Below are 22568 nucleotides of genomic sequence, written 5' to 3'. Positions count from 1 at the left end.
AAAAACTGCTTGTCATCTGCAGTTCTCCAGCATTCAATGTACCTTCCCTATTTCCTAAGGGAAGGCATGTCTTGAGAGGCCTCTTCATGCCTAAAGCTGAGTCTCTTGCAGTAATAACTTGACATCTGGTAAGCCAATTCCTGCTCTGAGCAGGAGGTTGGACTAAATGACCACCTAAGATCCTGGAGTACTCTGTGATTCCGTGGAGTTCCTCATAAGAGGTTGACTCAGCCTTTTGGAAACATAAAAGCAGCATTCTAATTCTGGTGCATGACTGAAGGGCGAAGGTGTCAAACCTGTAACATAGGTGGCTTGTTTGAAGGTGACCTGCATTTAAAATCCCTTTTGATTCTTTTATTTTGAATATCATTGCTAATATCATTGGAGACTTTTCAAGATAACTTCTATTTTTGTATTTTATATCCTAGAATCATTAAGGTTGGAAAAGACCTCCAAGATCATCTGGTCCAACAATCACCCTACCAGTACTGTCACCCGCTAAACTATGTCCCTAAGCACCATCATATTGCTCCATCTTGAATCACTTTAGAATTAGATCTAGGATTAATTCTTGACTGGTTCTTTTGAGTATCAATAGTCCTGCTGTCTTGTAGATTTTTTTTTTAGTCTTGCCTGAGATTCCTTCAGCTTCTAGTAAGGTTTACTATGAAATCATTTTTCAGTCCAAAGACGAGTGATTTTGCATGCTCTTCTTTTGGTGGGGTCTCTCCCCACTAGGAGTTTGAAAGTACTGAGTTAATCCAGTGCCAAAAGCCTCATGCCTACTAAAGCAGAAACCAGCCTGGAGACAGAGGGCCAGTTGTGTTTTCAGTCTGCCAGGTGGGATACTCATCAATGGTAACATGCTGTCCTTCAATCAAAGAAGGGCTACCCTGGCGTACCGCAGGATGATGCGTGCAAAGATCTAAGAGTGGAATAGGACATGGTAAGAAGTGCTCGTTAGGCTCGCTTAATGGCAAAGGATGACTCTAGTCATGGGAAATACCTTTCTGCAGCGTGATGATTTCTTGCCTCTCTGCGACTAGGCTAGTGCAGCTTCAGTGATGAATTGCTCCACAGTTGCCTAAGGCTTGCCATGGTTATTGGATGACAGATGTTGTAGAGTTGGCGAAACCTTTTGAAGGAAAGTTTGCTGTGCCTTAAGAAATTGAGATTCTACTTTATTTCATTCGACTCTCCTGCAAATCTAATTAGCTTCTCCAACCCCTTCCAGAAGTGGTCGGTGTAGAAGAGTTCATGAAGTTGTACCATCTACTCTTCATGTTACAGCAACTTGAGATACAGCAAAGCATTCTTCTCTAAAAGCTCTAACTATAACAATGGACCTTTGTTTGCTTGACCCTTACAAGAATTTTCTTCTTGCTATTAGGCACCACACAGTGGTGCAGGGAATTAGGTCATTTCCTTCCCTCCTCCTCTTCCTGCAGATTACTTGATTAACATTTCTATTGTATACTCTAATTAGCATGTTCTTGGCTTCAGGCTGCTTTCACCCCATAATCTCCTTAAAACACTGTAGTATGACTTTATTAACTGTATAACATGGGAACTCCTTGCACAGGGATTACACGCGATGTAACACAATGAAAGGTTAATGGGGCTGGCAAGTCGGTAATCTGCCATCCTTTCTTCTCCCCCAGTACACCCTGGGCTAGACCTCTGGGAACCCCATAATAGAATCAGCACTTTCTGATGCAGCAGATCTGCCTTTTCCTGGGTATCATTGGCTTTGATCAGAGTTCTGCCACTGACCTGGTGGGAAATGGAGTTAAGATAGTGTATAGTGCATGTTTGGCATTCAGTGCTGAGTGTATTTCCCCTTGGGACTGTTACAGATCCTGTTCTACTAAGGTTTTGCTATTCGTGTTCTTTAGTCTCTTCTACCACACCCTATGTGCAGCGATTTTAAACACTTATCCTGTATTTGGGTCTTTATTCATCTCCCTGCCTGTTTCATTAAATACATTTATCAACAGGCACGTGTTTAAAATGTCTCTTGAAGCTTAGCATTAGTGTACTGATCAGGGGAACTCTAGGATGAGGAATTTGCAACTCGGATTTCTCAGCTGTCCACACAGAAGAGGACGTAACATCACCCTTTGTCCATATCTGCGAGTCTGTCTTTTTAACTGATACAGCTAGAAATGCATTCCTCTTAAAAGCTCATTTTGAATGTCATGTGGAATCACGTAATTATATCAAACTGAACAGCATCTGCTCGTGAGTCAGATAGAAGAACATGACGATACAGCCCTTTATTTCTTTAACAACTTCAAGGAAAGAACCTCCCCTGCAGTTAAGCATCACTTCATGAAATTAGCAGCGATATCTTGGGCTACAGATTTCATTGTTTTAGTCTAGCATGGTTGACAGCATCGCTGATCAGGGAAAAGTCAGGTAGCTTGCCTAGTGAGAGCACACTCAAGGCATTTGCTTTTACTCCTTGAGGCAGACTGCCATTCTTACGTGCAATAGAAACCATTAAACCTTCCTCTTAATAAAAGTCAAGAACAGAGTGGATAAGCAGAGGCATGGAAACTGTATTTCATCTGACAGCCACTTTGTGTGCTAGGTCCAAAGTAAACCCAAAGGAACCCTGCTTTAAGATGGGGGCATGGTTAGCTATTGAAAGGGGATTATGAAGTATATTTGTCTGCTAGCAGAAGACTACCCTTCAGAATACTGTGGGTCTCTGTTATGGAAGCATGTGGGATGTAGGGGTGAGGATTGTTTCCTGTGGGAAGCCAGGTTGGACAAGTAGAAGGTACATCTAAGCAGCTGCTCATTCTGCAACTTATGTGACTGCAGAATACAGGAATCCATGGGTTTATTAACTTGGGTTCTAAACAGCGGCAGCTGTAAAACAAATAAAATAAAGCTTGTAGAAGAAGAAACTCTTAGAAGCCAATTAATCTTAAATCTGGTTTTTAGACTGAACACTTCTTAAACAGTGCGACGTGAGTATTAGGACCGCTGTGGGAAAAGTACTGCAACCTCAAAGTGTTGATGCCAGTGTCACTTAGCACTGTGCCAGTTCTGGGCGCTCCTGTATGGAGCCAGGAGTGAGACCTGATGATCCTTGTGGGTCCCTTCCAACACGGGGTATGCACTGATACAGAGCACCTTTTGTACTTTTATTGATGTACCTGTATGGTAAGTGATACTGATAGTCCCGATGCTTATTTTTTTTCATTTTCAAGTCCTGATTAAGACAAGATTAAAACTATTAACCTTGTTTAGGCCAGGGCAAAATGTAGAGGACTTGAAGGTGATGGGGGAAGTGGGATTAGGCAACTCTTCTACCACAATGAAAGGTGCCATACTGATTATCAGTGGAAAAGCGAGGCTTGTGTGACAGTAGAGTGAGGGTGTTGATTTTGACAGGGAGGAAGACCAAACTTGAATCTCAAGATGTGGCTTGATGAGTGTCTGGCTTTACTGATGAGATAGATTCAGAAGGTTCTGATCTCACTAGCTTTGGTGCAGCAGGTTCACAGAATAAACACAAACAGATTTAAAAAAAGATTTGGGTTAAAATAGTTGGGGTTTGTGTATATTGATTTGGTATTTTTTTTTCTAACCACCTTCTCAGCTGAGTAATCCAACAGCTGTGATAATGACCATACCATCTCAGATCAATATTAAGTAGCATGGTAGCCAGAAGTGGAAGCCTGGAGAGGAGTGGAATGATGGATTTGCACATCAGTGCTTCTCCAAAGTGCTCCTCAGTGTTCAGTGGTTGCAGCTCAGTTACTTCTGTGGAGCAAAGTAGTATCTGTGTGCTTAGTAAGCTACGATGGTGTGTGTGGTGTCTTTGAGCCTCTATGCAGTTTTATTACCAAGAATATCCTATGGCAAGGAGTTCTGTAGTTCAGTTTTTCAGGTGACAAGGTGATGTAACAGCACAGCCTGACAGTATTACTTCGGAGAAGATTAGCTGTGGAGTAGTTTGAGGAGAGAGGAAAAAAATGTAAGCATTAACCTCATTCTCAGCAGTGAAGCTTACCGATGTGGAGTTGCAACTTACGCTGCATTACAGCATTATGAACAAGAAGCTAGTTTGCCAGTGCTTAGCTTTGAGTGCTGCTGTGTAATCAGGAGCCTTCAGTTCTGCTGGTACAGCTCTTTGCACTGCCATGCTGCGAGCTCAGTTGGGAAACAGATCCGTCCGAAAAACAACTGAGCAGGTAAAACGACTTCAAAAGCATGGACAGCTTCAATGTGAACCAGATCAAGGAAATCAAGCCGTGAAGCTGTGTTTGCAAAACTGAGGTGGCAAGCAGTGCTATCTGTAGGAAAGAGCAGCAGAAATGACAGCTCTACAGCCAAGTGCAGAATTTGGGGATGTCGAATGTCAGCCTGAGCGTGCGTCACTAGAGCCAGGGTAACCATGCGCAACTGCTTGGCCCATTACAATTGCAGTGTAAGACCTGATGTAAATGTTAAACTACAGCATTGTATCTTGCTTGTGGCAGACAAACATTTGCGTGATCAGTTCCATGAGGCGGTAACTTGGAAGCTGTGGTAACTCGATCACCATTTTATGGCTCAGGCATTTAAACAACTGCATCAAGCCAGTGGGTTAGTTTATTTCAATCGCAGTGGAATACAAAATGAGAACCTGGTCTAGCGCATGCAGAGTTACCTTTCCGAATGTGCATCCTGTAGAAATAAGATGCTATAGCAACTCTGGCCAAGTGATTCCAGTATATAAAAGCAGCTCTACTCAGGTGGTGTCTGCAGGTGTATTGTGTCCAGCTCTACAGTATTAGTGAAAACAGGGCTCGCAATACCTGAAGGCTTTCTGCTGTTTTAATTCTTACTGTATTAAGAAATCACTTCTTGTGTGGGAGGTGAGGAAGGCTAGCTGGGCTAATAAGTGATGATTTAAATAAAAAGAAAAAAGGTATAGCCTGCATGGGTACAGTTATGTAAGAGGAGCTGACAAGGAAATAGCACAGTGTCTCTCTGCGAGCCTAAACCGAAGAACTGCTGGGGATCTGGGCTGCAGGATAGCTTTCAACACACCCTCTACTTCCTTTTTTCCTTTTTGGGGCCAGAGATTGATGAATTTATGGCACGGCAAGCAGGATGCAGGCTGTGACTTCAGCCAATGGTGCGCAGCGTGGTGGTGTTTACCTAGCTTACGTAAGGCAGAGCCAGCCCCCGGTTAGTCAGAATGCGTTCCCTGCTGCTTAAGTAAAAGCACACGGCAGAGGCACTCAGTCTGGCAGTTGCTGGGATTTAAAGGAAGTGGTGGATTTCGTGTCTCTTAAACAGGACTGAAAGCTTTTTCTTCTCTACAGTGTAGAGAAGAAATAATCAGAGAACAGAAAGATACCGGTAAGTGCTCTGCATGCCATCGTTTTTATGTCCTAATGTTGCACTGTTTCAGTCTTTATAAAAGCCTCCTCGGTCACATTTTTTAGTAAGAAGTTGGAAGTTCAGTGATATGGCTGAAGGGAAATCTGAGAACAGGCGGCATGTTTGCAGGCTGCTTTCCCACCTCAAATAAGAAGAGACATGTGAAGTGCACAATACACTAAATGCATCTTGTTCACAAGAAGTCGGTCGCTTCTCATTTTTAGTGTGCAGAGCAAGATGCCTTGAAGCTGTCAGCATTATCTAATGAATCATACCAAGGGGAATTTCTCATAGAGCTGTTAAATATTACAGTTGTCTAAACCAAAAGCGGTTTAAATGTAATTATAACTCTTATTTGTGCAAGATGATATAATATGCTGTGTCAAAAAGCCTGAGCGTAATACAAACATCTGTTCATTTGATACTTTGGTACATAAACTGCCTCGTCAGGAAGTCAGAAGCTCAGAAAACAAAACGGTAATGTTCAGGTCTGCAGAACAAGAAGTCATTGTGGTTTTCTGTAAGTACAGGGTTCTCAGCTCTGTATTCTACTTCAGGTGCATCACACAGTAGATTTCCCTGTGCTCGGTAATGAAAGCATAAAAAGCTCCATCTATTTGTGTAATGGCCCTTTTAAAAATAAAATGCCTGTATTTTGGTGTATACTTTCCATGTGTATATGGAAGTTGTGATTCTCTCACTGAATTGCAATGAACGTTGGGATTGCTTATTTTTGAGGCAATACTGTGTAATTTGTCTGAAGGCAGAAAAGAGTATAATTTTAAAGGATCCTGACTGCAGAGTTCTCTGTCAGAAAATTAGCCCTTCCTTTTGGCACTTTGTACCACCATTGTACAAGTTTGTTTTCCTGATTCTGCTTTCACAAGGCACTCCATAAAGATATAAAAAGGTAGTGCCATGTTTAATGAACGGATAATGTTGTGTTATCAGCATACCTGTTATACTTTTTTATGGCTTCATAATTACAGCTTATATAAATAATCTTTAGCTGAAAATTTGAGTATGAAATAAAAGCTCTTAAATAGTTTGTAGTAACAGTCTCAGTGCAAATACAACCAAAAACTGGCGTATAAAGTTGCAAATTAATCTTTGTAAGGAGCTTGTTTGAATTACTTCCCACTGGCCTCATCGTTTAGCTAATTCAGCAAACGCAAACTGTAGTGATTTGCTCTAGTGCTTCAGGTTTTTGTTTTTTTTTAAAAAAAAAGTAAAGTTTAAAAACAACCAGTTAGCTTTACCTTGTATGAGGTTGTACGTTTTGTCACTGATATATCTGAAAGCTGACTTGGTGGGCATGGGTGGTAAGTGTGCGTGGAAATGTGACAGTTTAACTGGTGAAAACTTTTTTCTCAGCTAATTAAGGTTATGGATAATATTGCAGTGACAGCTTTAAAATAGCCACCCTGTGCTAAAAGACAAATGTTTTCGGCTTCCCACACACAGTCTGAATTACATCATTTATAATCTGTAGGAGGATATCGTGGTTTCCTCAGGGGATGATCAGCTGTTACTTTTCGTAACTGAAAATGTTGGATTTTTTTTTTTTTTTAAGAGAATATTTTCAGAATTGATTTTTGTCAATCTGCTAGGGTGGATCATTAGCTGTTATGTAACTCTTTCAGTTTTAATATGCCTGGCCCTGCTCTGATCCCATCAATGGCAGTTCAGAATAACAGAAGTGAAGGCAGCAGAAGTCTGATTGGAATCAGGCCCTGTGCGTAGAAGGATTTTCCATCTTCTGAAAAGGAATGCTATTTTTGAGTACTGCCATGAAGTACAAATTTTCATGTAGGCACTTCTATTATAAGTCTTCCTCTAAAATGTTTTCCTGAACAAAGATGCTTGTCCTCACGGCATTGTTCCCAAGCTTCATAAAATTGCTAAGAGCTGCTCAGATTTGCCTCTGCGACTGAAACCAGACTTGAAGCAGCACACTGGATGCCAACGCAACTAAAACTGCTGTTTCTTACACTGGAAAGGGTTAGCTGTAGTCTTGGTGCAAAGCAGTAGACTTGCTCTTGCATGTCAAGTTAATGCCCCTTTGAAAGTGTTTATAGGCAACATGCTTTTTTTTTTTTTGTGTGCTAAAATTCTTGAATGATATGTTTCCAGGATTACCAGCCTACCAATGACAGATGCCCCTGATAAAAAGATGCTTTCATTCTGTTTAAGAATGAAAAACTCCTCTATTGGGATCTTACAGATGTTCTCAAGGCACAGAAGCAGATAGTTGTTTGCATTGTTTTGTGCTTGGTATCCTGTGCCGGAGAGGCTGCTCATTTCAGTGTTTGGCCTTGTTGTCTTATTTTCAGTACTTCCATATCATAAGACACTTTCATGTATATAGCAGATGACTAAGCTTATTCAGAGTTTATAAAAGAAAAGGCAAACAGTATAGACTAAGGAAAGAATAAGACATACAAAACCTAAAAGCTTAGCTAAATTTCAGCATTCTCAAGGCTAATTCTGTACTTTTTTAGATGCCGAAATACTCCCTTTTCTAGAAAGGAGGGGAAAATTAATTATCCTCCTGTAGAGGAGGAAAAGTAGCACTGCTGATCTGAAGTGACAGCACAGCTTGAATACTTAACAGCTGTTTTGCTATACCTTTCCCATGCATCTGCGGTGAAGGATGCAAGCTGTAGACAGAATCTGACTAATCTCGGAAGTGGAAGATAAAAACGTGCTGAACCTAAAGTTCCAGGTATGTGTGTGAAGGAAACATGAGCTTATTTTTAACTAGAACTTGGGTGAAGGATGAAAACACGCAACACTCTTCTGTGACTTGCATGCTCTACCAGGCAATCACTCCAGTAAATCAATTTTAACAGAAGAAGCTTTCAGAAAGACAGTTAAAGGAGAATAACTTTCCAGTGCTGGTTTAACCATCAAGGAGAAGAAAGTGATTTCCCAATCTTTGTCTCTGCCTTCAAAACTGTGGTGATGCAAGGAGCTGATTCCTTGTTGCTTACACCCATGTGGATCAGCAGTAACATCAGTATCAACTGAGTGACACTAATGCGAACTACAATTACATCTCTGCACAAAACAGGCACTTCAGAACATGACAACCTATGAAGGTACCAATGTTTCAAGATTGAGAAAAAGGGTATCTTTAAGTGGTTCTTACACAGTCATCCACCTTCCAAAATGTGCTACCACTCCAGTTACTTCATAAGTGTGCAGTGCTGTAAACTACTGTGCTTATGTTTTACCAATTGTGTTCCCAAATCCAGCAACTTGGGCTTGATCAGGACTTCTAATCAAGCAAGGAGGTGGTCAGCTGCGAATTACATTTATTTTTAACTTCTCTCTGCTTATTTATTGCTTCTTCCTTCTTTCACTCTTGCAAATACCTTCATCTTGAGAGACTAGTATTCCACACAGGTTTTTTTCTTGTGGTTACCTTAACTTTGATATTCTAGTCCTTTAAATCTGAAAGTGAAGATTTCATCTCTGAAGGGTAAGATGTAACCATAGGAGAGAATATGCAGTACTGAAATACTGTGTATGTGCTCAGAAGGGTTTGGTTTCCCATCTTGCAGTCACAAGGTTGCCTAGTGAAAATTGGTACGAGTGCTAAAGAGCTTAAATGTGTAAATGGATGCTGGTGAACTTGAGTCCTAACTGTGTTTAGTCAGGTAGTGGCACTATTCAATATGAAATCTTTTGAAGAACAATATGGTGCTTTATATCTAAATAAAGCTCTGTATTACAGTAACATGTCTGGGGAGGGTCAGATGTTTTCTTTTGGAGTTGCTCATGATACGCATCTAACTGATCAAAAGTGCACCTCATGTATGTATTTCAGTTTATTCTTAAAATGGCGTTGGGCTTCCTGAAAAAGAATTTCAGTCCTAGAATAACTTAGGTTGGGAGGCTGTCTGGTCCAGTCCCTCTGCTCACTGGGACAGGCTTAGATCAGGTTGTTCAGGGCTATGTGCAGCTGAAGTCTGAGCATCTCTAGGAATGGAGATCCCGCAGCTGTTCTGAATTTTTTCCCATAAGAGATAATCAGGATTTTCTGTGTTGCAGCTTGTTTGTTGCCACTTATTCTGTTCCTGCATACCTGTGAGAAGAGCTGGGTTCTATTTTGTCCATATCCTCCCTGACTTAAAGCAGAATTGCTGAGTGAAGAGACGAGGTGTTGCAAGGGTTGTAAATAGAGAACTGCAAATAGCAAATTGTATAAAAACGTCAGTAGGCAAGCTATCTTGTGCTTTATTTCTGTAAGCAAAAAATAAATAAAAATCCAAACCCTAGAATATGGAAATATAGACTATAAAGTAATATTATAAAAATGGAAAAATATCCTTTTTCTGCATCTGAATCAGCATATTTTTATTTTAATTTACTCATTGACAGAGGACTTCTTTTTATACAGTGAAAAGTGTTTTTTTAATGCAGTATTTTAGAAAAGGGCTAGTCTGGCACTAGTTACAGTTGCTAACAGCCTATAATGCTGGCTCTGTGTTTAGAAAATGATGGTAATTTATTACAAAGAGACTTTTATTCTAGTATTTTTAGCTCACAGCAGAGTGTTTAATGAATCTCTGCTTGGGCTCATTGAATTTATGTTCTCCCCTCCCCCTGCCCCATTTTAACCATTAAGATACTGCTATTCTTGCTTCAATTCTGAAAGCTGTACTTAGTCTTCTAAATAGCAAGCTTATTCACTAGGTGCTGTGCCCCAGTGCAAACAAGACCTGAAGACTTTCTGTAGGAGCCAGTAAAGACGTGTGACTAGTCTCATGATCAGAGAAAAACAGTGGAACAATTGAGGATGGCTGGTAAACTAAAGCTGATAATTCAACCAAAATTCATTATATCTCTGGGTCCCCCACTGGAAGTGGCATGTTAAGTGAAAGCAGAAAGCCTCTTAAACTTATATCTGCCATGAAGCATGAAAACACTGTTTTCATGTGCCCAGACTTAAACCTTGGGGGATAGCAAGAAAAGGAAGACAAATAGGTCAGATCCTGATGTTCGGTTTGACTAGAGCTAACGTATGTTTATGTCACGAAACAACTGAAAGCATGTCAGATTTGCAGTGCTCCGTGAGTGAGTCCATTCATTGTTACATGCTGCAGCAACACATGGCTTGCTAGGTCTTCCCAGAGAATCATCTGCCTCCAGATTCTGACTAGCGTTCGAATGTGACAGGAGAGGGGGCAATCCTACACAGATGTACTCAGAAATCTGCAGCTTTCTTTCAGCCATCGTAATCTTTGCCTTCTGTGACTCAACTTAGTATTTAAGAACAAGAAGGCTTGTAGGAAACCGGGTTTTCACTCCTAAATAGAATTTAAAATAGTTCTTCAGTTTAAATGTCATCTCTTTCCGCTCCCTCAAAACAGTTACACATGAGGGTATTGTGCAAGTTACCTTCCATGATCTTTCTACTGGCTCCGGAGGAACCAGTCATAAGAATAAAACGGTATTGTTCATGACTTCTTCCTTTTCCAGTTTCCTATTTTGAGACTGCACTATGCTAACTGGTACCCATCATGTTGTTGTGCTAACAGCAAAGTTGTGCTCAGTGAGCAGCACTTCTTACAAGCTCAAGGAATGCCTTTCTGAAACTGTTTTCTCTGTGTGCCAGTTGCTTTACTCACAAGATCTGCTCAGTTATATAATATGGGACTGTTCACAGGGAAGGGTTTTCAAGCTTTAGTCTCTTCTTTGTAGCAGAAGCAGAGGTCTTGAGGTGAATTTTTTTTTACGTGATTTTGAAAGAATATAGGATGGGGTGGGATCTTGTAGTTAACACCTTATTCCTCATCAGTGTTCAAAGGAATGGAAGGACTTTCAGAATAGTCTGTTGTTCTGAGACTACATCAGTGAAGCCCAGTCCACCGATGGAGATACTGCTGCAAAAGGAATGGTCACAGCAAAAAGCTGGATTAGAAGCGTTCAGTTCAAGTGGCCAGTTGCTCAGTTGTATCCTGGCTCTACAGCACCTAGTTGACTTTTAAATGTATTTAATCAGCCTTTCCTAACACTTGGAAGAATTCTACCGTAGTATGCTAGAAATAAAAATCAGGCAGGTCATTCTGTAACAAGAAAAGACCCATTCTATAACTCAGTGGTTCTTCCCTATGAACTCAAGAGCATGTCCTTCCATAAGTTCTTAAATACTGTATCCAGCTTTAAAAGATCTGCTTCCCGCTCTGTTTCAGCAGTGGGGCTGTTATCCATGGCCCAGCAGACTCCTCTCCAGTAAGTTTTATTTGCAGACATAACGTTGTGCTTGGAGTAGTCTTTGGAACCTCACTGGAAGAATACGATCAGCATTTATTTCCTTTGAGAGGGAGAAAAGAAGTCTCTTCCTTTTGGGTATGGTACATCAGGGAGATCATAATGTGAGAGAAAAAGCATGTACAACACTGCATTTTTTAAGGGCTCTGATTTTGATACATGCTTGAACTGAAGCTTCTGGGTGTTAATGGTTGTAAAAGTGATGTGTGCATCTCATAAAGGTTCTGAGACATTTTTAAAAAATCAAGTTCAAACATTAAAGCTATGCGTTTGAAAACGTAGAAGCAAGCTGTTTTACTAGAGGTAGCTCTAGACTTCTATTTCTTGAACCTTCATTAAGTCAAGTAAGTGGGTTTGCATCATATGTGCAGCTCCCAAAATAAACTTGTCTGGATTTATTTAACAACAGCAACAAAAGTATTACAGAGGAGCTGAGCATTAGATGCTGGACATTTCTTCTTGTATTAAGACTTTCTAGTTAACATGTACTGCTGATGTCTGTCACGTGAAACTGTTGGCTTCTTTTTTGGTTTCTGTTCAGTCATCTCTTAAGAGGTCGCTAGCCACCTGTTCAGGTGATGCTTTAAAGTAGAGTCTCCCTTAATTGTTCATGTGTAATTAGTTTTGAAGAGGATCAGAAGCTGACTAGGAGATGTATTTTTCTATTCTTATTTTTTAGCTTTCCATGACATTGTTCACTTGGATGATGAGAGAGGAAGTTATGCCAAGCCTTTTTTGTACTAATGGCAAAGCTTAGTTATTTTTGATGCCTTCACCCTTCTCTGGGTGAGTCGATTAGCTCTTTTTTCAAACGTCATAGTGTAGGGTGGGTGTTACTCAAATCTTTTTTCTTTTACAATGTCATGGTATTTACTACTCCCATGCGATTTCCTCATAGCTGGTGTTACAGATTTCATAGCAGTTTTTATCATTTCTTAAACACCAATTCAAAGGACAACCTTCGTGCACCTTGGCAAAGAAACACAAAGCACAGCACATGAAATGCAGTGGCCAGCGGGTGGTGCTCCATGAGGGCTGTGATGCCAGGAGGCACAGAAGGCCCCAGGTGGCCAGGTCAAACAAAAATTGTGAACTCAGTTCATGTGGAGCTAAGTTTATCAAATGGGACAATCTCTACTTCATGGTGTTATGTCTACAGGCATGAATAGAAGTTTTAAGGCCAAATTTCATGTAAGGTTTTTTTTGTTTGGTTGGTTTTTTGTTTTTTTTTTTGGTTGGTTGGTTGTTTTGGGTTTTTTTCTTTTCAATTTTATACTTTTAGAGGCAAAACTTTGGGCTTTACCTGCAACAGGAAATACCCTGGCCATGCCCAGTTAACTTACTACTACACGAATCAGCAAACAAGAAAGGCTTTGGAGCAAACTAAACTACTTTACTTTCTCATGTGCTGTTATTGCTATTCATGGGTGATAGATAGGGGCCATTGGATCAGTGTAAGGCAGTTTTTGCACCAACTAAATGATGGATACCCTAAGGCTTGAAGCAGGATAGCTGTCCAGTGAAAAAGCATACCGCTTCTTACATAGCGAAAACATAGTGCAGGCAGGACACGGACCTGCCACAGTACTGTTGTGCAGGTCAAGCTTACTACAATGCACAGCAATGGTTCAGGACATGCTTGTGATAATGTTACATGTGCTGAACAGAAGGACAGTCTTCGCTTACTTTCTTATTTCAGGCAACTTTAAAATCCATACTATTCAGACTTGAGAGCAAAGGAGAAAAAAAAACTGAGAGAAGAATGAAGGGTGAAAATAAAGGTTTCAGTTCAGTCCCCTGGCTGTGTTGTGTGGTCATCAGAGCAAAAGTTTGAAGGACAATAAGATGTCCTCAGGTGTATTTGTGTGAAGCTCCCCTAAATACATGGGGCAGCACACAAGAAGGCATGAGGAAACGTACTGAATTTTAAGATAATATTGTGGGCCGACTGCAGGTGTGGATCAACATATCTATGCTGAATAAGAATTTGATGGATTGAGAAGGGTTGTTGAGGGCCAAGCTCCTCTCTGGTGAAACAAAGAGAAGCGAGAGGGTAGAGATCAGGTCAGTAAAAGTATCTTTGTACCAGCTTCTGAGCAAATGTGAGCAAGATGTCAGACTGCTGCATCCTTTTCTCTGTTAGGGTATATGTGAGGGGCAGATAAAATCTGCACAGTGATGTGTTTTCTGCTTGATATCTACTTCTATGTAGAAGAAAATAGAGATACAACATTGTATTTGTGATCAAAGTTGGTGACAGGTTACAAGAAATGTTATGTGGGCCAAAAATGTTTATTTGAGCAGAAGGTAGAATATTAACAATCAGTACTGAAAGTACAGAACTAAAAAGCTTAACAGTTTTCTGAGTCAGTATGAAAACTTATCTGAAAGAACTGAGGGAACTGTCTTGTTTCTGTTAATGGCAAGCTCAAACAGGCTAGCATCAGCTTTGTTCTTTATGAAGCATGTGCTGTGCTGGGTAGGCTCTGCAGGAAGGTCAGAGATGGGTTGGGTGGGTCAGAATCTGGAAGTGTTACTAATGAGAAGCTATACGGAATACTAGTGGGAACTGCTCCTCCAAGCAAAAGTAGGACCAAAAGTTGAATTCTGAAAGACCATTCCCAGTAAGAATTATTGGCAATTCCTACAGGAGGTCTGGTTCAAACAGCTGTTTGTATCACTTCTGTCTCTGGTTAAATAGAGAGATCACATGGCATGTCCCGAAGTCATACGGTGGACTCAATATCCAGTTGTCATACAAATTCCTCCAATCTGCAGATCCAGAACACTTTTGGAAAGCTCTGAATCACATACTTTCCATGAAAACTTATACCTCTGTGGTTATAATGTGCTGGTCTTGTTTTTTCTTTAAATTTGATACATGTCAGGCTCTATTTCTCGATAGATGAACCAAAAATGATAAGCTATATACCATTTATAGTTAAAACTAGCATGAAGGAAAACTGGATGTTTTATCAAGGTTGTATGGGAATTCTGTAAGTGTACTTGTATTTTTTTGATGAGTCTTTATACGTGTGATCTGTTTAAAGTTATTTCAGACAAAACCAAAATTTGGAAAAGCACCAGGTAGAAAATACTATATCTGGACTCTGTCAGTTCAGGAAGAACAAAAGATAAATGTGCAGGTTTGTATAATTGACGTATTTCAGTGCCCCTTACATGTCACTTTGTTTTTACAGGAAATAATGAAAAAAGCGTGCCACAACTCTTGATCAGAGACCTGAAATTTGAGAAGAAGTCATTAGCTAAGCTCATGTTTTCTCCTGATCAAGAAAATCATCCATCAAAAGCACCAGTCAAGTATGGTGAATTGATCGTATTAGGGTAAGTGTTTGTGTGTGTGTTGGCAGTGAGAATGAAGGTAGAATTTCAGAGTGCACTTACAGCAGTTAAACTGCAGGTTGCTGTGAGAGGTGATCATGCTGCCTCTCATTCAAACTCCTTTTCCGTTGTATCTAGCAAGCATATAGCTAAAAGCAAGTTATTCAGCTTTTCTTTGGTAGCTGGTCTCACGTAAGGAAGGGGCTAGAATCCCTGGCTGAGGGAGGAGGTAGAGGGATGGTTATCTTTTTCAGCAGCAACCAGGTGACACACGTAATGTGTTATATTGGAAAAATGCACTGCACCTTTTTGTGAGCATGGAGGTAGGGCTGTAAACAGGAGAGTCAGATGTAAGTTTATTTTCAGCTCTCGTTCATCCCAGGTAGTCGTTTCATGACGAAGGGAGCCACTTTGTGAAAGGTTTCCAAATCGATTCCAGGTTGGGCCTAGGTGGATGACTAATACAATAGTGTTCAAGAATGTGGTAGCTGACTCTAATACCAAAGTTCAAACAGAAACTACTAAGAAAGCAAATTTGCTGGCTGGTCTGTTTATGTTGACATGTTCAAAGTGAGAGTCTGAGGGTTTTCTGATGGATTAAATTGAAGCCTCAGAGGACAGCATGTCTATTTTTTCTGGGTTTTCACTTCAACTAAAATTCTCAGAAATGGTAGTTCTCTACCAGGTTTGGTGAGTATTTATGGTCTTTCATTTACAGTGTGAACACACAATTTAGAGATGAAGCTACAGATAAGCATATAACCTTACTTGTTTTCTTGTTTGTAGCCCAAGTCTCTTCTGCTTGTTGATAGTAACTTTGAGATTAATCTAGATAGTATTCCTTGTTCTGCAAGCTTTGGGCATATATGCTGTAGTTCTGTGGGCATGTTTCAGTATTGTGTTTACCAATTATTGGATTTAAATAGACGCAACTAATAGGAAGTATGTAACTTATCAATATTGTATGAATTACAAAGGCTTTGTACTTAGAATTTTTTTCTGGGGGGTCTGTACCTTGTGAGAAGCTAGGTAATACAGGAAGATGGACTTTATTCTTTTGCTGTCCTTTTTGATAGGTACAATGGGTCTCTCCCAAATGGAGATAGAGGAAGAAGAAAAAGTAGGTTTGCTTTATTTAAAAGGCCCAAGGCAAACGGGGTGAAACCTAGCACTGTGCATATTGCCTGTACTCCGCAAGCAGCAAAGGTAAGCTTGATTTGTGTAGTTCAGTCTTACTTCTCTTGGTGCTGTCTAAAATGTTCAGTGAAATCAGTGCTGTTAAGCTGAGATAAAATGATGTAAAAAGTATGAAATTCTGGCTGTGAAAAGAATGGTTCATGTTTATCCAAGGATTTTTGGTAATAGTCGGGGTTAGTGAGAAACCATTCAGCAAAACAAATCCAGTGCCCAGTCCTTTCCATGTACAGAAAGGAAAACGTTTGTTTTTTGAAATGTGAATGTTCAAGGGTACAGGTTAGTCATGTAAAACTTTTTTTTTCCTTCCAAATTTGCTACAAACATCTGTTCTAGACTTCCTGTTTTCACACTCATTCATGCTTTAAGACCAAGCTTGCTTCACTTGAAGCTGACTTTGAAATAGATTTATCAAAGCTGTGTGCACTTGATACTCAGCCCAGTGGGTAGGAGTTCCCCAGAGATGAGTACGGGTGGGTTTGGCAGGGCACGTTTTGTATGGCTGGTAATCAAATTCAGGGTTCCCAGTAAGAAGAAATGAAGGAAAGCCTTAAATCTTGAAGCTGAGTTGTATTTCATGTCAAAGCTAAGGCTATTGTAGGTAAGGTATAACTATGAAATACTTCTTTATTGTAGTGATTCATGTGTGTGCAATAATATTCAGTGAGAAGTGGGTCACTTCTACTAAAACCAATGGAATTAAAGAATATCTAGGTCCTTCAACAAATACAGCACTGTTAAGTGTTTGACTCTCTAAGTACTTGGACACCTTGGAATATTGATTCCTAAATTCGGGAAATGGCATAAAAAATATTTTCAAATCATACCCGTTTTGCTGACTGAATTTACTGTAGCATTATGTACTTAGCATTACACCTGTAGGCCATCTGTGAAAAGAACACTAATTTTTGTTAATTCTTTATGATCTTCAAATAACAAGTGCTATTTAGAAGCACTTTATAAATGTTTTTTTGTTCAGTTCCTAGCAGGTGAATTTAGTTTCGCATGTGAGGCATGGCATAAGTCTCTAGAATGAAAGTCAAGACTAACTGAAACCTAGGTTACTTTGCTACAACTTGTGCAACCTGTGCTGAGTTTCTCCCTATTACCCTGTTTGCCAACTACTTGTTACATTTTTGTCCACATAGCTTATTAATCAGTGATTTGAGTATGTACTCAGATCTTTCCTTTAGAACGAAGTCCCTAAGTTTTTTTTTGTCATTTTGCCGTTGAGAAGTTCAGGCTGAGAAGGCTACGAAGGTGTTCCAATCAGTTTTAGCCTTTGCCCTGGGTTGTTTTATTCTTTGTGTCAAGGCCAGCTGTGCTTTAATACCAAGCATGACTAATGATCTGTCTTGGTTACGTGTACTTTGTTGCAGCGTGCGGTAAAGAGACCAGTTTGGTCTGTTGCTGAATCAATTGTGCAGCTTTTTTTAATGGCCAGGACTGGTTTTTGTGAAGTTTAACTACAGGTGTGTCACTAATGAGCATCTGACTTAATATGTTCATTGAGCAGAACAAGAGCCTGGTTATGCTGTCTGCTTCGCTGCTGTGTTCAGTAGTTCTGTTCACTGGTTCAATAATTTGTGTTTTTTTCCCATAGGCAATAAGTAATAAGGACCAACACAGCATCTCTTACACTTTGTCTCGGGCCCAGACAGTAGTAGTTGAATATACCCATGACAGCAACACAGATATGTTCCAGGTATGTGAAGTAAATGACATCTGAAAGTATTCATGCTTGTGGTGGTTTCTAATGAGACATTCTCTGAGCACGCTTTTCTCAGATGTGGAAGTTCACATGTGTCACTTTCTGCACTTCACTTTTCAGAGATGTTTAATCCTGTTTGTTCCCAAGGCCGTCACATGAACAAAGCTGTATATCTGTGCATCTCTTCTTAGGCTTACTTGGTCAGGCGAAAGCTGTTTTTGTGACTAATGTACGGGATTATGGTTTTGCCTTTGACTGCAAGTCTCTGAACCTGTCTCTAGTCCCTCCTTGCAAAATGAATAATAAAGTACAGAGTTCTCTGAAGCATTTGGAACTTTGCTTCCAGTATTTATGAAGGGATTTGGGATCAGCCAGTAGGAGACAGGGTAAAAGAAATGCAATGTGAAAATATAGAAAAGCTTTTAACACAGCTAATATGACTCCCCTGACTCCTTTAAGCAAACCATGAAATAAGTTAAAGGTGTTGGTAACACTGAGAGAGGAGGCCCAGTTAAGATGTGCTGTCAGTTCAGACCTTCGCTGGAGTTCCTGTGTGTAAGCAAAGGAACCACAAATGCATGTACAGCTGTGATGTTCACTCATATCTTGTACTTATTATTTCCTGTTTTTCTCAAAAGGAAGGGTTTTGTTATGGGTTTTCTTGTGTGTTTTGTTTCTTCTGATTCCTGGACTGAGGCTGCATTGATTTTCATTGTACCTAATGTATGGAAAGGAATTTTGCTGTCACAGCATTTAGCTGTGACGACATGGCAGGATTTAAGGAGTTAAGAGGTGTTGGTATGTGGTGAGGAAGCTGCTATGCAACTGCAGATATCTACAACAGAGCAAAAGGGCTGTAACAAACTAACTGCAGCGTAAGCTATTGCTTGTGTAAGTGTTCTCTCTTCAGGCAAGCTATGGCATGTATGCTGCTCTAAAACTGCCAGTGGCAATCCATGTGTACTGATGGGTTATCCTGCTTAAGAAAAAAAAAACAACACAGAAAAACATTTTGACAAAGCAGTTTCAGTCTCATGAGAGCTCTCTAGCCTTCACTAAAAACCACCTCAGGCCCTGGTTCTTCTTCCTAGCAGTTAATCAGTCTTAATATAACCATCTATGGTTTAAGAGCTTATTGAGAGCTCTGGAAATGAGCGAAAGGTACAAATATACAAGTGGGCTTTAAACCTGGCTGTGAGGATGTTTGGAACAGGGATTTAACTTCTATTTACTTTGTAAAGGGAAGGTCAAGATGACTGGAAAAGCAGTCAAATGCATGCAACTTCATTAGGACCAGTAGAGTTGTACAGGACTGCAGAGCTCATTCTCTTCCATACAACCGGAAAATAAGGCCCATCTACTTTGCAGCCTGTTTTTTTTAAGAACATCTTAACAAGAACGCAACATCTGCTTACAACCAGATTTTTTGTGTGTTGTGCATACCAATGTAACACCACCATCACCCCTGCTGCAACCATCTTGTACCTGGTCTGTCCTGACAGATGTGCTGTTTCTTGGTGCCCCACTGGAGCTGGAAAGTCAGCTCGTGTAATCTCTGGATAGTCTTTCCCTAGTCTGGTGTTGCTCAGAATATTCTGGGCATGCAAAGTGACTGAATACCGCTTTTTTTTCCATCTAACTGCTGTTCCCAGCTGTTTCGGCACTGCTGCAGCCGGTCCAGCTGACCTCGTTCTAACCTTTCTGATGAGAAGACCTTCAATGGGAAATCTTCTCAAAATTGACTTAATTACATCTTTTTATTTCTCCTTCCTTTGCTTGGCTGTACTCAGCCTTCAGAATAACTTTGATCACATGGAGGTGGAATAACTCATCAATTCAGATTAGGCTTTAGAAAACTAAATTTAGATTGGTGGAGGGAAATGCTTCAGAGGGGAATGTCATGATGTTTTCTTGATCACTTTTAAATGCTTTAGGCTTGAACATTGCTAGACATAGAGGCAAACTTCTAAACATATTTTGTATCCCTTTTTGCAGATCGGTCGATCAACAGAGAGTCCTATAGACTTCGTTGTGACAGATACGGTTCCTGGAAGTCAGAGTAATTCAGATACACAGTCTGTGCAGAGCACTATATCAAGGTTTGCCTGCAGAATCATATGTGAACGTAACCCTCCTTTTACTGCGAGGATATATGCTGCAGGATTTGACTCCTCGAAGAACATCTTCCTTGGGGTAAGGGAACTCTTTGTTTTCCCAGATCGATGCAGGCTTGTTTTAGAACTAATTTATATCTCTACTTGAGCAAAATTAGAAGTTGTCACTGTCCTTTCTCTAGGAGAAGGCTGCGAAGTGGAAGACATCAGATGGGCAAATGGATGGGCTAACCACAAATGGAGTTCTTGTTATGCATCCCCGTAATGGATTTACAGAGGACTCCAAGCCAGGGGTGTGGAGAGAGATATCTGTGTGTGGGAACGTGTTCAGCCTCCGTGAAACCAGATCGGCTCAGCAGAGAGGAAAAATGGTAAGAGTGAGGACTAACATTTTGTGTACCATGTTTAAAATGGCTACATCCACAAGTGATACAGCTTGGGCATAAACGGGCCAGAATCTGCCTCATTCAGTGCATTTGTCACCTCTGTAATTAGCTGCACCAACTTCTGTGTCTATGTTTGTACGTGAAAGGTTCTTGCTCAGCCTGAATAACTGACAGGTTATCTCCGTAGTTAACTGCAGATCTAGGCTGCTCTCCTAAACTGAGTTGCCAGTCTAGTATGCTCTTCTGAGAGATATGATAGTTATGTGGATGATGTAAAGGGCATTTTCCTGGTTCTCCCTTTTGAGTTTATGCTTCTAAAGTTTTCCCATTTTCACTTTTTAAAAGAATAACTAGTTTTATTAACACATGCCTATACACCTGGATATCCATCTCTCTGGTGTCCTGAGTTTTTTCCCTTCCTCATGTTTCCAAAGCACTGGTGACACTTTGAGGAGATGATTCATTTTGGTATGACTTGGGGTCTCTTAACAAAAGGAAACGCAGCAGGAATACTTATTTACTAGTGCAGTTAGCTAGGAATGCCAGGAGCTCATTCTTTCTGGGGAGAAGAAAGCCTTGTGTAGAGGGGTGTGTGTAAATAAAATACAATACGATGGAGGAGGACTCAACAGGCCTTGCGCTGTGCCATTCTTCCTTGATGCATATCAAGTAGCATATCTGGCAGCATTATAGGGAAGGAGCTGAGAAGAGAAATGGTGGATGGGAGCTTTTCATGGTCTTAATCTTATGTCAGTCTCCTAAGAAGTTTTATTTAAAAGACAAAGGAGATGGCACTGGGTTCTATGGCTGACTTCTACGGCATACTTGGTAGCTGCTTGAAACTTTGGGTCTTCCTGGCAAATTTCTATTATGAAAGTGCCATATGTTACTCTTCAGATAATGTCAGATGGCACCTCTTTCTCTTCCTCTGTCCACCACAAGGTTGAAAACGAAACGAACCAACTCCAGGATGGCTCTCTAATCGACCTGTGTGGAGCAACGTTGCTGTGGCGCACTGCAGAGGGGCTTTCACGCACTCCCACTGTCAAGCACCTGGAGGCGCTGAGACAGGAAATAAACGCGGCAAGGCCCCAGTGTCCTGTGGGGTTTAACACCTTAGCATTTCCCAGCATGAAGAGAAAAGATGTTGTAGACGAAAAGCAGCCGTGGGTGTACCTGAACTGTGGCCACGTCCACGGCTATCACAACTGGGGAAATAAAGAGGAGAGAGACGGCAAGGATCGAGAGTGTCCCATGTGCCGTTCTGTCGGCCCCTATGTGCCTCTGTGGCTTGGATGTGAAGCTGGATTTTATGTGGATGCAGGACCTCCAACCCATGCCTTCAGCCCGTGTGGACACGTGTGCTCAGAAAAGACAACTGCTTATTGGTCCCAAATTCCTCTTCCTCATGGTACTCACACTTTTCATGCAGCCTGTCCGTTCTGCGCACATCAGCTGGCTGGTGAGCAAGGTTACATCAGACTGATTTTCCAAGGACCTCTCGACTAACACATGTGTAACCAAGGACTGCAGTAATCTAATAAGCTAAGCGATACTGATTTTTAAACCAACTGTTTTTCGTATTCTCTGGGCTTTGCTGGTTTGCATTACGATGAAGAATTTTTTTTTTTTTTTTTTTTTTTGTTATGACAGCTAAATCCCTCTCTATCGAGAAAAGTCTGGAAATGGAAGAAACAGGGGTAGGAGGGGAGAAGTCCTGCTTTTCTTTAGTTAATAACTGCTTCTGAAGAGCTGAAAGGAGTGTTCCAGAGTGAATTTAAATGCCTTCCGTTCAGTGGTTTTGAATCACATGCCCACAGTGTTTGAAAGTTGTTTCTTTTTGTATATGGAGGGTAAATAGTTCAAAAAACATTAGTTTACAGCTTGGATGCAAACATTGTAAAATATAATGTGTATATTAACTCTTTTCTATTTATCTTTATTATTGAAATATATGTAGGATGTGTAGAGTAGCATGGTCATAGTGTGTTACATCCAGCAATTGGATGTGTAGAGTAGCTCTGGATGGAGAAGGATGTGAGATGGAAATGGTAGAAAAATCTTTTTTAATCTGCAGTACTGAGTTCTTAGAATAGTTAAAATGCTTTTTAAACAAAGCTAATGCAAATTATGGCATAAAGGTGTGCTTTAACCATG

The 22568-nt window shown here is 40.5% G+C and overlaps 1 protein-coding gene and 1 long non-coding RNA gene across 4 annotated transcripts in view; one reads left to right on the top strand and one right to left on the bottom strand.

The window, feature by feature from the left end:
• Nucleotides 1-22281, top strand: part of PELI1 (pellino E3 ubiquitin protein ligase 1) — a 43124-nt gene extending 20843 nt beyond the window's left edge. For 2 of the 3 annotated variants that reach the window (XM_035321759.1, XM_035321757.1), the window contains 6 exons: nt 14865-15009; nt 16083-16212; nt 17804-17905; nt 19907-20104; nt 20208-20396; nt 21354-22281. In XM_035321759.1, the coding sequence (XP_035177650.1) occupies nt 14939-15009; nt 16083-16212; nt 17804-17905; nt 19907-20104; nt 20208-20396; nt 21354-21920 (1257 nt within the window). In that variant the 5' untranslated portion in view covers nt 14865-14938 and the 3' untranslated portion in view covers nt 21921-22281. Of the gene's footprint in view, nt 1-5205; nt 5365-14864; nt 15010-16082; nt 16213-17803; nt 17906-19906; nt 20105-20207; nt 20397-21353 lie in introns of those variants that run through there. The other variant, XM_035321760.1, reaches the window with a different exon arrangement.
• On the bottom strand, nt 1166-17395 carry LOC118164315. The gene is made up of 3 exons (XR_004749436.1): nt 17266-17395; nt 12621-12623; nt 1166-1176 (listed from the first exon to the last, which is right to left on the bottom strand). It is a non-coding gene; the product is annotated as an uncharacterized LOC118164315 (long non-coding RNA).
• Nucleotides 22282-22568: the final 287 nt, after the last annotated feature.

The sequence above is a fragment of the Oxyura jamaicensis genome, chromosome 3 (genome assembly GCF_011077185.1).
Source record: "Oxyura jamaicensis isolate SHBP4307 breed ruddy duck chromosome 3, BPBGC_Ojam_1.0, whole genome shotgun sequence".
In the NCBI taxonomy this organism is placed as follows: Eukaryota; Metazoa; Chordata; class Aves; order Anseriformes; family Anatidae; genus Oxyura; species Oxyura jamaicensis.
The sequence above is the reverse complement of the archived record's forward strand: the minus strand, read 5'-3'. Positions and strand labels throughout refer to the sequence as shown.